Source organism: Rhinolophus sinicus, linkage group LG06 (assembly GCF_036562045.2).
Source record: "Rhinolophus sinicus isolate RSC01 linkage group LG06, ASM3656204v1, whole genome shotgun sequence".
Lineage (NCBI taxonomy): Eukaryota > Metazoa > Chordata > Mammalia > Chiroptera > Rhinolophidae > Rhinolophus > Rhinolophus sinicus.
The window spans coordinates 138,291,014-138,311,220 of record NC_133756.1 but is presented as its reverse complement, the minus strand read 5'-3'; the positions used below and the strand labels follow the sequence as shown (position 1 = coordinate 138,311,220).

At 36.2% G+C, this 20,207-nt stretch overlaps 2 protein-coding genes across 6 annotated transcripts in view; one reads left to right on the top strand and one right to left on the bottom strand.

The window, feature by feature from the left end:
- The window catches only part of ANO3 (anoctamin 3), a 331,459-nt gene that overhangs the window by 46,923 nt on the left and 264,329 nt on the right, over positions 1–20,207 (bottom strand). For all 5 annotated transcript variants that reach the window (XM_074336148.1, XM_074336149.1, XM_019749178.2 and 2 more), the window contains one exon: positions 13,946–14,006. In XM_074336148.1, the coding sequence (XP_074192249.1) occupies positions 13,946–14,006 (61 nt within the window). The remainder of the gene's footprint in view (positions 1–13,945; positions 14,007–20,207) is intronic.
- Positions 1,153–14,718, top strand: MUC15 (mucin 15, cell surface associated). The gene is made up of 4 exons (XM_019749181.2): positions 1,153–1,291; positions 7,523–8,247; positions 10,215–10,364; positions 12,472–14,718. Exons 2-4 carry the CDS (start codon positions 7,557–7,559, stop codon positions 12,630–12,632), a joined length of 1,002 nt encoding a protein of 333 aa, XP_019604740.2. The 5' UTR covers positions 1,153–1,291; positions 7,523–7,556; the 3' UTR covers positions 12,633–14,718.

Here is a 20,207-nt window from a genome sequence, read left to right as displayed (position 1 = left end):
TTGAGGGGTTGGCTTAATTTATAATCAAACTCTGAGGGGGCCTCTGGGCTTCAGAAAATTTAAAACTATAGAATTACCTTGTTCTTTCCTGGGGCCAATTAACTGGGCAGATTCTTTGCATTCAGTTTGAAGCTCCTGAACCTTAGCTAAAGTTTCGTTTTCTGTCTCAGCAACTGGAAACCTATCTCCTTGCACAACAGAAACTAAGCATGAACCTCAGGCACACTGAGCTGAACAGACCTTGGCGCCAGTCCCCAAATATTGATGTGCAGAATATCCCAGAAAATGCAGTTTCACTCTTCTCCCTTTCATAAGCCGTGAAAGGAAGTGAAGGAAGTATGCCAGGTTGTTATTCAACTCTAGTATTTAATCAAGCATTACCCGGGCACTTCTGAAATTCCCAGCTTCTAAATTGAGAGTAAAAGCAAACAGAACACAGGATGGAAACTACTTAATGAGAAGGCTCCCAGGAGGACTCAGGATCATATGGCCATTTTCAGACAGGTCCCAGATACTCATTCCCCAAACTCTTAAAAGTCAGCAAGAAACCCCAGCTCAGTGCTGGTGATTATTTCTAACTTAAAGCTCACAGCTTTCTCGAGAATCTTCAATACACAATAATTCACTTTGTGTTAAGTGTAATTTTCTGTAAAACTGATTTCAGCGGACTGCAGACAAGGCCCTGCACCACTGACCCCTCTACATTTTCTCCATTCAGGTTTGAAGCATACAAGTAGGACATCCTACTATGGGAAAGATCTGTTTCTGAGTCAGGGGAACGACTCAGCCAGCACATAGCAACAGGTGCAAGGCATGACTCACTTTGGTTTCCTCACCTGCAAAGGGAGAACCCAGCAAGTGTCAGAATTTCCTGATACACCAGGGGACGTTACCAAAGTCTTCGTCCTTTTTTCACTTAGGACAGAAAATGAATGCCGCTTGTTTTGCCACTGCTCAAGACAGCCAACTAGCGTGCCCCAAAGTCAAAACAACCAACCTATGAAAGCTGGAGGGTTGGACTTACTTTTTTTTTTTTTTTTTTTTAAGGCCTGAATGAAGTAGTATCTTCATGCCGACAGCTGAGAAGCAGGTCAGTCAGGTTCTTGGGTGCTCTATTACACAAGCGAGATACAGCCAGCCCCACCTAATTTTGTTTCTCTGGCTCCCTCCTGCTTAGTGGGACGTCATCACACTTAACCCATTTGCTTTCTCTAATGCACAGCAGACGCATTCCAGCCAGGACAGCTGTGATATTTCAGCTCCTGTTTGTAAACACCTCCTAGACCCAAAGGTAAGTGTGTCCTGGGTGCCGAGTTACATGGGATCCCTCCTCCCCCACCTGTGCGTCTGCCTGTCTGTCTGTCTCTCTTTCATTTACTTTTTAAAGAGAATAAAGTGGGCTCAACTTTTGACAGAACAATCTGGCAAGTAGCTATGGAGACCTTTATAAAGCCAGGTAATTGTTTCATTAAGCAGTTACCTTCCAAATGAGCCTTTGCACTGTTAAGTGAGTTAACTTTAAGAATTACTGCCAACACTGCTAGATGACGAAACCAGCTGAAGAGCTAAAATGAAAAACTTAAACAAACCATAACTACAAGAGAGAATTTCCTTTGGTCACATCTTAGTAAAAGTTTCAAAATATTTAAAGTAGAAATTGTGACATGAATACAAATTGAAATTTTAGATTTAAATTATGCATTTGGGCTTAAAGGTCATTGCTAAAGCATTAGACTATGATAGTTTTGAAAAAAAATTCTAATACAATTGAATTATATTCCCAGAGACATTCTTAAAAAGTTAGCAAAATGTCGTGTATGTAATTACTTTACTTAGCATGGTATGTGCACATGTCTCCCACTCACTGGAAATCTAAAAGGCTAAGTCAGTTGCTACAGAAGACAGCCCATGGAACAAAGATGTGAATAAAGTTTCTTAAAATTATTTTCAGTCTGTGGCTATGTAAGGCTGTTTTTATTAAAGGGATATCAGTTTACCATTTACACACTTTCTATTTGATCCATAGAGATGGTTTCTACAGACAGTGAACCTTGACAGAGGGCTGAAAACCACATGTTTGGGAATTTGGGTCCAAAATATTTCTTTTGAAGACACAGTCTTTCTCTCTTTCTAAACTTGACACTTTTTCACCTAATTATTTCAGTATTGAAGTTTATGATTAAGAATGTCCAAGTTAGCAGGGAGTATGACATTCTACGTATTTTTTCCTAGATTTATGTATACCTCAGTCTTTTAATTAGGATGAAGTTCACAAACTTTTGAAAATTTTTTTTGTGTGTGTGAAGGAAAGTCATGTTTTTTTCTTTTCTTTTTGTTTTTCTTTCTTTATAAAACAAATAAAAGTGTAATGATATGCCTAAGGTTCTCAGGTACAGTCCTACTTTATGGCTGGGTAAGCCTTTTCACTCTTTCAAAATCCTCATAAAAGAGGCATTTATAGAGGCATAACTCCTTATATCCTCATTTATTGTGGCTCTTTCCTTTAAGAAAGCAAAATATTGTCCAAGATTGGAGAGGCCACTGATAGTAACACTCAAGGTCTGCTTGGGATATTGGCTACATGTCAGATTGAGTTTCCTGTGACAAAGACAAACAAAACCCATCTGTCTTACTCTGCAGCCTGAGATCTATAACAAGAAGTGATCAAAAGTAACTGAGAAGTAGCACAGTGTATATACGCTTTAGTTATTTCGCTACAGAAACATGTTTTTATAGTTATCCTCTTAGTTAGGCCTGAACCAATGTTTTTATTTAAAATTTCTGATTTTGATTGAGTTCAGAATGACTAGCATTTCTCTTCCCTTGCATGAGCTGATTACCTGACACAAAGCAGAATACCTCCTTATTTTCAAAGCGTGGCATGAAATAGGTATGACTCAATTACAACAGGAAAGCTGGGCAGAATAATGACTTTATGCATTTAAGGAGAAGCAAAATTATGCACTGAGAGTGTGGATTTGCTTCCCATAATAGCCAATTTTTTTTTTTCTCACCACCTTTTGCAGCCCTCTGTACAAAAGTAGTAACGTGAAACCACTTGTTAATGCCAACACCGAAGAGGGGAGAAATAGTGTTTGTTTTCTCTGTGTAAAGGAATTATTAAAAAAACAAAAACAAAAACAGTGAAACTCACACTCTCTTCAAGTATATTTTAAAAGTTGATAAATACTAGAAACAATAAAAACACTTCCATATATAGACAGGCTTAGAATCTGTGCTAAGAAAACACAGAGTGGATGGAAATCCTCCTTCCCTTTTCTGTTCCCTTTATACTAATTCTAATCTTAGAAGTTTTTCAAGTGTGTAATGATCTTCGCTCTGTTCCTATGTTACACCCTCAAAATTCCTCTCAGGATTTTCCACCTTGGGGCAAGAAGGGGCAGAGAACAGGAGGGCAAATGATGGTACCCGGTTCTCTGGATTTTCTCTCCCACTACAGTCTCACTGTTCTTTCCGCCCCTGTTCTCTCTGCTGCTACACCGCACCTGGTTGACAGATGAACTTGGACACAAAGAAGCATGCCATCCGTCAGCATAATTTAGCTTTACATAACAAGGATGCAACATAGTTTAAGTATGTGAACTCTAGAGAGGGAGAGAGGCTGAGAGGAAAGTACAGAGAGAAGGATTACAGATTTCTCTTATGGTTCTCTGGAGCTTCCGTACCACCCCTACCCGTCTTTGCTGCTTATAACATGCTTTTTGTTCAATTCAGAAATGGGATCGGATGTAACTGAAGTTGCTCAGTCTTTGCTCCAGCAAAAGTCCAGGGCTGGGATTCTGAATAGCTTGTGGCTTTAAGTCCCGGCTGCTTTTATCCCTTTAAGATGAAGGGACCTGAGTAAGAGCTGTAACCTGGTTCTCCTAGAAGACAGGGAACAGAAGCTACGCTGTCCCCTTGCTGCCACGCTGGGATAGCAAGAATAAATGAATAATCACAAAAGCCTTCCCCACACCTGTATTAATTTCGGACTAAACTGCAAATAGAATTCACAACATACCGTCTTACCCCTCTCTTCCCTGTATTTTCCCTGGAGATAAATTATAGGCAGTATCAATGCTTGGCTTATTTGGGGGGTTGATACCTTAGGTTTTCACATTGCAATCAAAAACTGGGTGAAGGGTAGAGAGATCCCCTTGGTGGTTCAATGTTACAGGCAAAGTGAAACAGGAACAACAAAACTCACTTTGTTGACTCCATCTGCAGGTTCCTATTATGGGAAGGGAGCGAATGCACAATACCACATTCCTCATGTAATATTATGAGAAAATTAGCACAGCTAAGGGGCATTTTCCACGCTCCCCCACCCGCCCCACGACCTCTTCATTAGAAGAAAATAACCAGAAAGCTTAGGGATAGGGAAAGCAAATCCAACTGCATAACAGTAAGACAGGTGGCCAAGTACAATTCATAAACTAATCAGATCAGTGGCAGCAGATAATGAAAAAGGATATGATATATGCCATGAACCTGACAGTTCACAGGAGAAAGATGTTTCTGAAAAGGCACATGTGAGTATTTTTAAACTAAATGGAACTGTATTTTAAATGTACTAGGTGCGGCATCAGTTTAATGAAATGTTGGTGCACTACAGGTCCTGGGGATAACCATTTGTGTTTTGGTAATGTTAATCTGCTAACTACACAGTAACAGCGTCCACCTAGAAACCACAGAGATAATTGTTAGGATTTTTCTTAAATTAGGATAGTTAGTGTGTTGGAGGGGTATTCCATGGAGAAGACCCTATTTTTCCAGTGTTTAAAAAAATGGGATTATAAATTGCTCTGATTAAAATAATAACATTTGGAGAGGCTGTGCTAAGAAAACGTTGATGGTAAAAAGTTCTAAAAAGCAGCTGGGTACCAGATTCCATATTCCGTTGTGACTTTTGTTACAGAGATGAGTGATCAGTAGCTTTAATGCCAAGGTTTGAATCCTAACCCTTTCAGTCCTTGTGTGTCTGAGAGACAGGCCTCATTTATTCATCTGTAAAACAGCATTAATCTCTCCTCATTGTTAGTTTGTTTTTGGTAAAGAATTAAAAGAGAAAACATGCAAAGTATCTGATATAATATATACATACTAGTAATATATTTCCCAGTTATGTTAACAATTTTTAGTATCTAAGTCAATTTTTTGGGTTATGACAGAAAAGTGAATATAATATAAAGAAACAAAATTATTAGAAACACTTATACAATCCCTACCAGGTCAAGAAACAGTATCCTGAACACACAAAAGCCCCTTCCATGCCCACCCAATCAACACCATCTCCTTCCTTGCCACAAGTAACCACTTTCCTGACTGCTAACATTCTAGTTTTCTGCCTGTTTTTGAACTTTATATACATGGAATCACACAGTACCACGGGCATGTTAAGCTCTGCATTATGTTTGTAATAGTCACCCATATTGTTGTACCGAGCTCTAGTTTGTTAATTTTTATGTATGACTATAATGCAGTTTATTTTCCCATCTGTTACTGGTAGATTTTAGGTTGGAGATACTTATAAGTAATATCCCTGTGAAAGTTCTCGTATGTCTGCCTGCCTTGCTTTTTAAGTAGGTATTTCTTAAGTGATAAGCCTAGAACATGGGAGATATTGTATCGCTAAAACCTTAGGAATCCACAGGTATCAACTGCTGGCTAAAAGCTTTTGAAGAAAAAAATTGTATCAGGGTGTATTATAGATATATTTAAGTTGTGCCACTGTATAAGAAATCATTCAGCAAAGAGGAGGGTACTTAAAACCGAAAGATAATCAGAGGGAGTACTTAGAAGCTCCTCAGGCTCTAATGAAAAATCATCAGGGTTGAAAGTTATTTGTAAAAAATTCTGGGAGAACTTTTAAGAAACAGCTGGTAATATTGGACCTAAGTAATAACTGTAGCACACTCTCCCTTTTCTTATCTCAGTCATCTTGGAGGCTTTTAGTGAAAAGTAAACTCTAAGGTTCAATTCAAAGAATATAAAACGCGTTTTCAGACTTCATTGTTTGAGCAGGGATAGTCTAATACATTTTTTTAAAGAATAACATTTTCGATTAAAAACACTTTCAATGTTAGCACCTAATGAGTTTGGAGTCAGTAGACTTGCCTTTCAGTGTTGCCTCTTCCATTTACTAGCGTCTATCACTAGCCACTCTGAACCTCAGTTTCTTCATCTACAAAACAGGGATAGTACCAGCTATTCTTTTTGTCTCAAGGGATCATTGTGATGATCAAGTGAGATGATAGTGGAAAGTCTGTAAACTGTAAGACACTTACAGAGATATTATTAGGTTTTAATAAGAAGAAATGGGAATTAATATCTCTTGACTCCTTACTGTAGGCCAGATATTGTTCAGAGTACTTTTAACTGAATAATTTCAGTCTTCAGCACTACAATGCGAAGTCAGTATGATTATTACAGTGACTGTTATGATGATTATCTTTCACAGGTTATTTGTGACAGAAGCCAGAATTTTAATATAAATCTAATTTCAAAAATCTTTCCCCCATGTCCTCCATTCTAAGAACTTGTGGCACTTACACACTTAACAGGCAAAATGATGTGCCTGGTTTGGAGATCAGCATGATGGTTTCAAACCCTAACTTTGCAACTATCGAGCTAGGTAATTTTTTCACACACACTCCCAACAAGATTCTTCTTTTATACAATAAGAAAATGTGATTTTCTGGGTGGTAGACACACGATGTGATATAGAGATGATATATTACAGAATTGTACATGTGAAACCTATGTAATTTTACTAACAATTGTCACCCCAATAAACTTTAATTAAAAAAAGAAAGAAAATATGATTTAAAAGTATCATAAAATCTACATCTTTCCAATTATCCCTAATTTGAAATTAATAGAAAGAATGGCATCATGAAGTGAAAAGTATTGTGGACAAGGGATGTTAATTTCAAATACAAATAACTCAAATGAGGTATTAATGAAATCTTTTCAAGTGGGGCCCTGACTGACTCACTTTAAAGTGGTATGTTTAGTTTATATTAAGTAACATCATTTTCATAATAAATATGCCAAATTACATTTTCATAATGAACATGTTTTCTTAAATAGGATGAAGAAATCAGCCTGCTCTACAGGCACTATATCTATAATATTTTTTAAAAATTTACTTAGCCGTCCATATATAGTGTGTGTGTGTGTGTGTGTGTGTGTGTGTGTGTGTGTGTGTGTGTATTTCTTTATTTTCACTTTCCCAAGCTAAATGATCTTTTAAATAGTGGAATAGTGGTGTCTGGCTTGACAAAGTTTTGCATAGCATTTCCCCAGAAGAAGGAAGAAAAAAGATATTATATACAAAATAGAACTCAGTTATTCCAGGTTTAGTACATAAATCACAGAAAACAAACTTTTGGAATTAAGAGTATGCTATTATCACCTCAGCATTATGTGTCTAGATTTTCATCACTTTAAAAATGTAGACCTATTTTTAAAAACCTCAATACTTCATTTAATAATTGAAATGGTTATTATTTTCTTTCAGATTTCCCTTAATAACACCAATACCAAAGAAGGCTATGATGTTGACCTCAGCCCAAATTCTGTTTATTTCAACACTGTTTAATTTACTACTGCTTGGAAGCCATGGGGAAGAAGGTCTGGAAGTAAAAACAACACAAAACATTGTAGAAGACTTAAAAACAATGGCAAACGGACATGTTTCCTTGGAAAATGCAACAAATTTAAAATCAAATCAAGAAGACAGAGAAACCTCCAATCCTAGAGCAAGTAATTCCCCTCTTCAGGATTCATCAAATAAAACCAACGGAACAACAGATTTCATCAGTAATTTGCCAACAGACTTTTCCAGGAGTCCGAGACCCACGTCCACATTTCCCACAAGTCCTCCCTTGATCAATAGCTCTGTGTCTAACTTGCCTCAGAACTCATCTGTAGCAGATGGAAATCCTGTGTCCGTCTCAGCACCTCCCAATGCTACATCTGCTGTATCTACAGAAAATTTCACTTGGTCTTCAGCCAATGATACCATGAAAACTACTGACAACAGTTCCCTTACAGGTAGCACCCCCCCTACAGCACCAACCACCATCCCTGTGAACCCCATGACGACGGAACCTGATGGATGGCTGACCACAACGGGTGATACCTTGGGGGGGTTTACCCCCTACCAGGAAACGACACCACAGCCCACCTTAAAATTCACCAATAATTCAAAAATCTTTCCAAATACATCAGACCCCCAAGAAGGTAAATATAAACAGATTTAACTTTCATTTTGTGTGAAATAACCTCCAAGTAAGTCATACAGATTATAGCTAAGGAATGTGCCATACCGGAAAAAAGGAGGGACTGCCATAGCACAGATGGTTCTCGCTTTTAGGGGAAAGAGTGATATTCATTGGAAATAGTGAAGGGATTTTGGAACTTAAGTCAGCATAACTAGTCACTACTGTATGGGAACATGATGAGACCGTGAGACAAAATGAGAAGTAGGTTAGGCTGAAAAGAAATACTCACGTAGTGACATGGTTTTGAGATACTGTGTAACAATTTTCATTGAATCTTAGAGACTATCAGAAATTTCATATACTTTTAGGAATACTGTACAACTGAACTTTAAAAATATATGCATGTGGGTTTTGAAAATTGAATGAAATAAATGAATTTATAAATTATCTGATACCACATAGCAATCACAGGAAAACAGAACAATTATATTTTGAAAAAAGTTAATAAACTCAACAAAAGGGAATCCTCCTCAATTTTTAGTTTAGTACCTAATGAACACCATAAAAATGAAATTTAACTGTATCACAAGAAAATTGTATTATGGGGACATTTTTGTTTCATTTTTTTGGATTACATCAAGCTTTGAAACATAAAGTAAATAAGATCTGTAGTATTTAATGAAAATTCATTATGTTTTATTTTTTCAGGTCTAACCACGTTTCTGTTTCCCTGAAATTAAAAAAACAAAACAAAACACTTGTTTTTCACCTATGAACTCATCAATTTTCAATACTACAGATTAAATTAATGATATAAATACCAAATAATATATACAAATTCCTATCTGAAAGTGGTTGCTAGTGACCAGGAAAAACTTAAAATTCTGAAATCTAGGCTTTAGGACAGCACTGCAACCAATATATTTTATGTACACATATTTTCATTTTAGCTGTAATCTTATCACATCCTTTCGTTCATACATATTCTGATGCACCATTAGAAATATTTAAAAAACATTATCTCTCTTTTGTCTCTCGAAACTCAACATACATATTGAGAACACTGAGTATTTACTCCTACCATTGCTCTTTAATGATAAAAATGTTATCTTTGCTTCATTTTTATTGTAGTAATAATTTTGCTATTAACTTTCCAATGCAAAGTTCAATTCTTTTAATAAATGGGGTTTCATACAGAATCAGAGACTCTGTAAGACCACTTGGTGACCTAATTACTACTAAGCTTCTGAAGAAATTAAAAAAATATATATTAAAAATAAAATACACTAAATATGAGTTCAGGATGCAGTAAGTAGTTTATTGATGACAGTCTTCAAATAAGGCACTCAGTAAAGGGATGACCGAATTAAATTTTGGGTTTTCTTAAACTCAGACCCATGCATCTGTTCCTGATGTGCAAGGCATTATAAACATTTTGCTCTGGTCATTTGTTGTACTAGAAAATATCCTATCAGGATATACTGCTTTTTCCTTATAGTGCCTTTTCACTTGGAGTTTTGTGGATTAATTTTCTATTACCCACTTACTCCCTTAGCTTTTTACTATTGAATTATTATAGAAATACACTCAAAGTTCATTTCATCATTAAAGTTCAGAAAAGCTTCAGAGTTGACTAAACATTATATAGCATTCAACATAGAAATTACATCTTAACAGAGCATAGGTATGGCATTTCAATATTATTTGTGTTGATAAGTCATGACGCAGTTACAAAACTAAGACTTAGAAGTTTTTCAAGGTAATTCAAAATTTAAAGTATTGTTTATCAAGAAGTATATTTTGCCAATATATCTCAAATACTCAGTATTTTATAAAACACACACAGACACAATCACTGTTATCTAATTTTTTAAAAAAAATATTGTTAAGCACTCTTTGATACACAGGAAGTCTACATGTATATGTTTCTGTTCGTTGAATCATTTTTGTTTCTTACCTGTAAATTATTTTTTCTTTGTTTTCTAGAGAATAGAAATACTGGAGTAGTATTTGGGGCCATTTTAGGTGCTATTCTGGGTGCTTCATTGCTTAGTCTCGTTGGCTACTTGTTGTGTGGAAAGAGGAAAACCAATTCATTTTCCCATCGACGACTTTATGACGATAGAAATGAACCAGGTAAAAACAACCTTCAGAACTTCACCTGCATACAGTAGTTTTAATCAAGTGAGGATGCTAATGCTTACTACATCATCTAGAAGGGATTCAGAGATACATGTGACAGAAACAGACCAAAGATTTATTCCAATCTACTCTGTTTCTCAAATAAGATAACCCAACTAATGATGGGCCTGCGAGTAAAATTTTGACAGTATTTGAAATGACTGCTCATTACGTGACAATTGGTTTTAAATAATAATCCTAGAACCTAGAATATATCTGTAGCATTGGAAGATAATGGTATGACATTAAGGAAAAAATTGGCGAGTTTTGTTACCAAGTAACCGCAAAGTCATTCCTTGCCGTTGTTGGATCTCTCGGCAGCAGTAATTTGAATAGAGATATATTCTAATTTGGAGCTCTTCCAAAGTTTCCCAGATATGGTAGCCCTATATTAATTATTTTAATGATTCTCGAAAACCGAATTTCTATAGAGTTGCATATTTGGGTACATAAAGTTGAAAAATACCTCAATTCAGGAATTTTTCCCTTATGGGGTGGAAAAGAACAACCATATCTATGAGTAAGAAATGTGACTGCTAAGAATAAAGAACTAAGGTTGATCTTAACACAATGTTTAGAACAGAAATGAAGTCACTTCAAATGCTTGACTCATCCTTTTTTATACTTCAGGAACAAAACAAACAAAAACACAACTGTTTCCTGGTTTAAACAAGGGGTTCTTGCTATCATAAAAATAGTTTCATGCCCCTAGTTAGTCCTATTGATAAAATCCTGTTGATTTTTGATAAATTCAGATTATGACTGACATATGCTCCTTTTCAGAACCAAATCCACTATTTGTAAATTTAACTGAATTCCGTCTATAGGTTTCTAGCAATCCATATAAACTAAAAGGTGGCATTTTTCTAAATAAAAGGATAGGATTTTGAACAACACAGGTTTCCAAACATTTTCATTAAACCTCAGAATTTTTTCTTTATCTGTAATTACATACAGAAGCCCAGTTTATTAAATTGATATTATTTAAGATGTTGTGATTGAGGCATAAAAAAATAACCCATTCACAGCATCTATTTCACTCTTGCAAGACAGATTTATGACACTTCTCCCAAATCCTTAAGGTTCCTGGGAGACCAGTTTGTAAACAGATGGCTTAAGGCAGGGATGTCCAAACTTTTTTCAATATTTTTTACCATATGTGGTAAAATACACAAACAGCCGGGCCACTCATTCAAGGTGAAGTACGTATTGCCTCACCCGGTTTATTTAAATAAACTAAATATATTTTTGGAATTTGCTGCGGGCCGATTAACAATGGATTGCGGGCCGCAGTGGCCCACAAGCCATAGTTTGGACACCCCTGGCTTAAGGAATAGGTAGGATACGAAGATACTTCACTGAATAATTATTTTACTAATGTAATTAGTAATTAGTCAGTGCGTTAGTATTTAAAAGTACCTCATACATGCCACAATTTCTTTGAAAATAAATTCAAGATCGTTAAGGAAATAGTAATTGGTTGCTTGTTCAAAAAGAAAAAAATCCTATATCATTAGTCACAAAATCTCAAGGCCATAACTTAGATCTATCAGAAGGAAACAAGCTTTTACAAGTAGTGTTCCTTCATCTCCAATGGCTCAACCATAAATATATGAAGATACTTGTTAGAACAATGACACTGATTTTAAAATTAATACTCTTCACTTTTTAGAAATTATTTTTTACCTCAGAAGTGAAAATTCTCAGGATATTGACAAGACTCTGAAATCATGAGAATCAAAAGTCAAAGAGACATTTTTCTATACCTTTTTATACAAAGTAGTGGTACATTTTTGGTGTGATCTCTCCCTTAGTTCTTTTTATTTTTGGTCCACCAGCAGGGACATTTTGGAAGTTAAACTGTTCTCTTAGTCTTAGAAATAAATTGGCTTGAAAAATATCCACTTATTTAAAATACCTGAAAAGCCCACATAAGAGATAGACATACTTACCTGTCTAGAACAATTGCTAGGGTATGGCAGATGTCTGGGCATGTATCTTTCAGTCTGGCACTATAACACACGTGTTTTATTGTTGTTGTTGTTTTTGGTTACTTTTTTAGTTCTGCGATTAGACAATGTACCGGAACCTTACGATGTGAGTTTTGGGAATTCTAGTTATTACAGCTCAAATGTGAATGATTCATCCATGGCGGCAGGCCGAGAAAATGCACGTGATGGCATTCCTATGGATAACATACCTCCACTTCGTACCTCAATATAAAACTAAGGGGAAAAGGTTTCAGATGGCAAGTGTTCACCTACACCCTGGCCTTTTCACAATCCCATCTTCCAAAAGCTGAAGCAAGATCACTGTCATGTGGCTTGTGCCAAGGAGAACTGTAAAAGCATGAGACCAGTATCAGAAACAGAAAGAGAGGCTAAATCACCCCAAAGGTTTCCTTTCTTACCATTGTTGGCTGTACTGAACATGTATTGAATCTCCTTAATTTGTATTTTGGTCTATTTTTTTCTGAGTAAGACATGTTTGTGGAATCAAGAAGACTAAAAGATTTCGCCTCCATGGCCCTGCTGGGTAATTAAATTTAAAAAATCCTTCAGTGAAAATGGAGAACGGAAACTACATTTTCACTTCTTTTTTTTTTTTGGACAAAAAGCAATGAATTGACTCTTCACCGCTCCCCCTGTAGTCCTAATACCATACATTACAGTTGCCATTCTGTTGAAGGGACATTGGAAATGACTTTTCTTTTTTTTTTTGACTTGAAGCTAGAAGATGAGTATGGCACAGAATTTCTGTTTCCGGAAAATTAAGATAATGGGAGTGAGAAAATTGTATTCTACTACATTTTACTTTCCTGGATCAGTACATGCATAGCCAGTCCCTTGGTTGTCAAGTTGACAATAATTTTATATTCTACAGGGCCATATTAGGAAGGCTGACCCTAACCAGAAAAGTAACTGCTTTTCCTTAAAGGATGCGGCAATTCCAACCTGTCTGACTTATTTTAGGCCTTAATGAATTGGGTACTTCAAAAATTCAATGAGAAACACAGTGAGAAACGTCAGCCAAAGCATATCCCTGTACATAATTTTTACAGTTTTAAGATATTAGATAAGAACAGAATTTATGTATTAGATATTATCGCTCAATCATAAATGGAAGAGATTCTACATCTCTAAATATATGAAGTACAGGTTAGAAAATAGATGAATGAAAATGTTAAGCAAACAAAACATTTTCTGAGCATCACTTTCATGATCGAAATACAGGAAGCTTAATTTGGATTCTAGTATGTTTCAGGCTGTTTTTAATTATGACCTGCTTTTGGCAGGAAAAACATTCACCTTAGTAAAGGAAGATCTGAGGCTTTAGGGATCAGAGGATTAGAAGATCAAGAGGTAAATTTCTAAAGAAGCAGTGAATGTGTGAAGAGTGCAAACAAAGCAAGAGACTTTACTGTTGAATTGATAGATGGTGTGTGTGTGTGTCTGTGTGTGTGTATGTGCATGTGTGTATGAAGAAACATAGCGATAGCCTCAGAAAAAGAGGAAGTAATAGAAGAACATACTTACCCCATATTGCCATAAAAATAGCAAAGAAGACTGTCCCACCATTATCAAACAAATATGTCACCTTAAAGGAAAACAGAGAAAATATTAATCACACTGTTGGTTATAATAATCCAGTGATTGCTGTTTGCATTTAGGTACTATGATTTTTTTTCCCCCAATGGAATCACATTACTTTATAGTTTGTAAATGTAAGGGATGAGATCATTTCATGGATCCTGCAACTGTTTCATCTGATTTTCCCATGGGGAATGTTAAGGGATCAGCATTTCCCCCTTTTCTTCTCTCTTCCCTTTTATTCTGTTTGGATCCACCTTCATTTCTGCTTAGAAGTGGTTCTAGCCCCCGAGGAAGTATTTGTGTGCCGTGGAGTCAAGCTACAGTGTGAGTTGTAAGAGGTGAGCTTTTCAGTTGCAGCAGACCTAATTGGACTTCTTGCCAGCACAACTTCTAGATTTGGGGAAGCTGAAAACTAGAATTCCACTAGTGAGCCAGTACTTTCAATGGAAAGGTATCACAGTGCTATCCCTACTCTCTGATGTCTTTCAGAGTGGGCCACGGGTCCAGTAGTGGCTATAAGAGGCAATAAATTCCATCTTAAGTTGTTTTTAAGAAGTTTCATAAATCACTGCACATGTAAAATATAGTCCAAGTGTTTTTCAATCAGACATTATCTGATATTTTATAAAGAACAATGTACAGTTACAAGATGTTATTGAATACAATTTTCAGGGTTGAAAGGATTGTTGATTTTAATAAAGTGTAAATCCAATTTACCTTTGCTTCTTTTCATTTGCATACTGTCTTCATTATATTTTTAAGTTAGTGAGGGAGACTGATTGGATACAATCAAGGCAGTTTACATTTGGCAGTCACATAAATACCACAGAAACTATGAAGAAAATAGGGGTACTATTCTTATAGGAAAGAGAGACCAATTATAGGCTAGGACATTATTAGAAGGGAATTGGGAGTAGACTGGTGTCTTCTTTTCTCAGGTTACAGTTCAGAGGCTGCTCGACAGGGGCATTGAAATGATACTAGTGTGCATTTTAATTGTAACACCTGGAACACACTACAAGCAATGTGTAAAACAGATATAGGCAGGGTGTATTTTCCTGCACCGTAACATCATTGAAAATATCATTGTACAAAAGATGTGTTCATTTTGATGGTTTGTGGATAGATGCAATATGTCTTCAAAGGCTCTAAACTTCTGTGATTGTTAAGGTCTGAGATTTCTCCAAGTGCTATAAAAACTGGTTTTCATAACAATCATCAGTATATATTATGTACAGGAGAGCAAAGGACCATAAAGAAATTCTCCTACAGAGCTCATAAAATTACACCCAGCAGGGGAATCCAGCTCTTTTGTTACCAGAGGAAGGCATCCCACAGAGACGCCTGCTGCTGCCAGGCAGCTGAACAGCTGTCTGTTTCCTTTACAAACAGACCTAGGGCAGGAAACAGCCTCTGAGAGTGTTAGAACAGAGGCTTTGCAGAGGGGGAATTAATAGTGGCTCTCCCCTGCTCCAGAAACAGCCACGCTTTTAGCAAAGTAGCAAATAAAAAGCCATGCTTAGCCACAATTGTGTTGCATGGACATAGTTTGTCACAGTTGATGCAGTATTTTTCTTGAACAAGATTTTCACTTATGTTCGGCTAGATTTGTTTACAAATACTTCAAGCACTTTTTAACTCAATAAATTCAAACATTAACTTTTTAGAAATACATCTATGAGACTCAGGGTGGTAAACATAGAATGTTTATATAATGTGACATCACATACTATATGTAATGGGAGACAAAGCTAGAATGGGAGTTAGGAAAGACTTCAGAACTTGCCCTAAGGAGGCCTGTACAAGTATAAAGTCTGTTAGAGCCACTAAGCTCTTACATGTGGGATGTATTATGGTAAGAGAGACAATGAAGACAAGATCAATTAGAAGCCTGTGGCTATAGCTTGAGATGCTAAGGGCTTCATTCAGGATGCTGACATAAGAGCTGCTGAATGAAGATGGGGGAGAGGATGAGGAAAGAGTCAAGCATAGTGTGGATGGTTCAAGGTCAGATCATGGGTGATTGGCAGGAAAATAAAGTGAGGAGAGGCCTTTTGCCTCATAGGAAAGGAATACTTTCTCTATAAAAGAAAACTCCAGATGAAATCGCAAGAAAATTCCCAAAGCAACAAACAGACTTTTCTAAAAGCAAAAGTAAGCTTGTCTATTCTACAAACATATATTTGCAATGAATTATTTTATTAGAACCATAGCTTTCCTTAATGCATAGGGAGCCTAGGGATAGACATTTCATTCAACACGGTTGATATGAGCAGGGATAATATGTGAAGATAGAAGCAAACTGAGCCTCAAATAAAGCTGGGTTTAAATACAAATTCTCTATTATCTTTGATATCTGATTTTTCTTGGAGAGCTGAGTGTGGCTAGAAATCAATAAATGTGGGTATTATCTAAGGAGATAAATTTCTTATTAGGTTGGAAGCTTAAAGTCAATGTCTCCCCTACTGTAATTGCTAGATCTCTCTCTAAAATTGTTTGATGGGTTTAGAAAAGCATAAAGCTCTGGAAACTGCCACTTACACACCCATTAAAGTCCCTGTAGGCCAAGGAGAGCAAGGAGCCTCTTGAGCAGATTCAATCCTGCAAACCAGACTGTTACAGGGGGAGAGGGTAGGCAGTAGGAGTCAGGATTTGGGCTGGAACTCAGCCCTCTTTCACTTCCTCAGTCCTTAGTTGTTGGGCAGGGCAAAATCTATATAACCACACGTGTCCCTTGGACCTGGGCACAGGCTACATCAAACACACACACTTCATTAGTTTCTCCCCCTCCCCTAACCCATTACTTATTTAGGGCAATAACTTTTTAAAGTGTGCTCCTAGGAATCAGAATTACTTGAATTGCTTGTTAACATGTAAATGTCTAAGGCTTCCCCTTGAGGTCCAAAAATCTGCTTTTATACAAATGTTTTAGGTGATTCTGATGTATAGTCTAATAGCGACTCTCCCAAGAAGAACATCTTCTGTCCTACTTTGGTTGTAGCCTCAGTGTCAACACATGGTCTGAGGCTCATACTGGGTATTGAATAAATGTTTGTTGCACAAGAGAAAAAAATAAAAAATAAAATAAAAATAAAACAAAACCAGAAACTAATAACTATTATGAATAAAGCTAACTCAAACGTTGAGTCATTTTTAGAATTACATGAAAAAAACAATGTAGGACCCTTCCATCTAGTGATTTCACCTTAAATGACAAATCCTAACATAATAGGAATCGACAATGTGATGTCAAGTGCTTTTAGATGAGTGTGCAAATATCACTGAATTCCTTAGTTGCAAAACTTTCTCAATTCCCATATTTTAAAATATTAAAAATAAAAATAATTCATCAAAGAAAATGCTAATGTACTTAAATATAATTTTTTTTATCACATGAAGGGACCAACTTTTATTTCATGAAACGCATCCTTGAAATTATTAAAGGAATAATTACATGTATACACATACTTTTCAATAAATATGGAAGGTTTAATTTCCTATTACTTGTCACAAGTGGTAATTGATTCCTTAAGGAATTGACAAGTTACTAGATGATGTGGCGAGTTGCTCATGCAGGTAGACGATCCCTACATTGCTTGGCTTGTTTCTTTGGTAAAAATCTACTCTTTTATTTCTGACACTGCCCTTCAAGTAATTTCTAGGTGTTTAAATATATAAACTGATATTAAAAGAGAATGCTTATTTCCATCCAATGAAGGAAGATTAATTCTGATTTTTAAGCTGTAAAACAGGTAGCTACACTTTATCTTAGCCACAGGAACAAATACAAGACAAATGAAATATTTCATCCAGGTGGGCTTCATTTCTTTTATTGTTCCATAAGGCACTACTCTCCTCTGTAAGCTATTATGCCTTTTCCACTTTCCTTATACTAGTTACTAAGTGAATACTTTCTGAGACTTACCTGTCCCTATACATACTCTTTTTCTACCAAGAAAAAGAGGGGTGTATATACTGCATGATGACAAATGCCCCCTAGATTTAGTGTTTCCTTGGACAGTTTCTTCAGTTTATCACTCTGCCATATGTGGATGTTGAGATAATGCCAGTGTGTTTTACTAGATCTGTCCAAGTAAAAGTAGAACATTTATATAAATTTATTGGGGTTCCTAAGGCTGTCATATGTCTTTGAAATGCACGGGCCAGGAATAGGACAGATATATATATATATATATAATAACTCTAATATACTTGGCTTTTGCAAAAAGTGTTGCGAAAATGCTTTCCAAAATGAGACATCTTTGTGGAATGTTGTGAAGAATTCAAAGCTAAACGTATGTTAAAAAAATAATCTATAAACAAAACAGACTTTTGACATGCCATGCATTCAAGATCAATAATTCAGAAGCTAATTTTACTAAGTTTGGTCTTATAGTAGTATACTGAGTGTTTTGAGTTTATACCCAGCCTTGTCAAAATTAATTGTATAGTTACTTCTACTTCTGAATATGATGGAGTGACAGTGACTGATTTTACTCCTATTCTGGAAACAATCAAAGAGTGTACAAAATATATAAAGGAATAGATTTCGAGACAATGGATGTTAGGCAATGTTTCCCTGAGAGCTAGGAAACAAATGAAGTGAGTATTATGACTGCCTCCGGGTACCACACTGAGTTAGCAGGATGCAGAGAGGGACGACCCAGACCCTGCCCCCATCAGCATGTATGTGAGGACACTGCCTGAGGTAAGAACCGTCTGAAAGGATTAGAGGTGACAGTGTCAGGAGCTCACACAAACACAGTGCCTATTGTAGCCCAGCAGCCAGAATAGAAATCCTTGTTATTCACAGTGCACAGGGTGGAGTATGTGGGCAGTAACGCTAGATGGAGCCCTGCTGTCAGCCCATCTCACAAATCTTTCATTTTAATTTAATTTAATTTATTGGGATGACATTGGTTCATTATATTATATAAGTTTCAAGAGTGTAATTTTATAACCTAAATCTTAAAATCAAGACCCAAAAGTATCAAATTATTTTTAACTAACTAAACCACAATGCGGTAGCTCCATATATATATTAGAATAGTTAAAATTCAAAATGCTGACCATCCTAAGGATTAGTGTGACTATATGGAAAACTGGAACTCTCATACACTGCTGGCAGAAATGTCAAACGGTATAAACACTTTGGAAAATGGTTTGGCAGTTTCTTGGAAAGTGAAACATCCATCAATCATACAATCCAGGTATTTTACTCCTAGGTATTTACCCAGGAGAAACAATAGTACTTGTCTATAGGGAGATTTGTGGATGAATGTAAAGCACAGCTTTACTGAGAATGATAACAACTCGAAACAACCCAAAAGACCATTAACAGATGAATGGATAAACAAACTCTGCCAAAGCCACATAATGCAATGCTATTCAGAATCAAGAGGAATGGTCCACTACAGGTAAATGTTCCAACATGGATGAATCTCAAAATAATTCTGCTGTGTGAAAGAAGCCAGAAAAAAATCATACATGATATACTTCCATTTATGTAAAAGTCTAGGAAATACAAACATCTATAATCACAGAAGAAGCAGGTGGTTGTCTGAGCACAACTAGAGGCTGGGAGGGTGGGAGGCAGAGATTACAAGAGGGCGTGAGGAAACTTTTGGAACTGATGGAAATGTTGATTGTGGTGGTGGTTTCACAGGTCCATATAGTTTAATAAAACCAGTTTACAAATAAACAATAATAATTGTAAAGTTCAGTTTCTCAAACTTGTATGCGCATTGGAATCACCTGGGCAGTTTTGAAATATGCTGATGAATGCCAGCTTTCAAACCTCAAAATTCTGATTTAATTGCGCTGGGCTGTTGCTTGGGCTTCAGTTTTAAACACCTTAAGGTGACTCAAATAGGCAGCAATTTGAGAACTGTGGGTATATTTCCTTTTCTCTGTAAAATTAGGAGAATTTTAATTTCATGAGTTTTCATGGAAGATTCAAACATAATCATTAGCAATAAAAATAAGCAACTTCTCCTAAAAATAATATAGACATCATTCCAAGTGGAAGTTTGTGTCTATGATGGCAATAATCAATTTTAAAAACAAAGGAAGAGAATGATATTCACATAAGAATACACTCGTTTTGTAATTGCTGCAGAGGGACATTTTATTCCACTGTCAGTGATACTGGTTGTTGAATCTCTTGTGGATATTTAACTTTGATAAAAAGCAATTTGCTGGAGGA

Bases quoted from the DNA above. Each gene is read 5' to 3' on its own strand.
- MUC15 (XM_019749181.2), top strand. From the start codon at position 7,557: ATGATGTTGACCTCAGCCCAAATTCTGTTTATTTCAACACTGTTTAAT. The intron at 8,248-10,214 runs GTAAATATAAAC...TTTGTTTTCTAG, and splicing joins TACATCAGACCCCCAAGAAG to AGAATAGAAATACTGGAGTA. The intron at 10,365-12,471 runs GTAAAAACAACC...TTACTTTTTTAG, and splicing joins TGACGATAGAAATGAACCAG to TTCTGCGATTAGACAATGTA.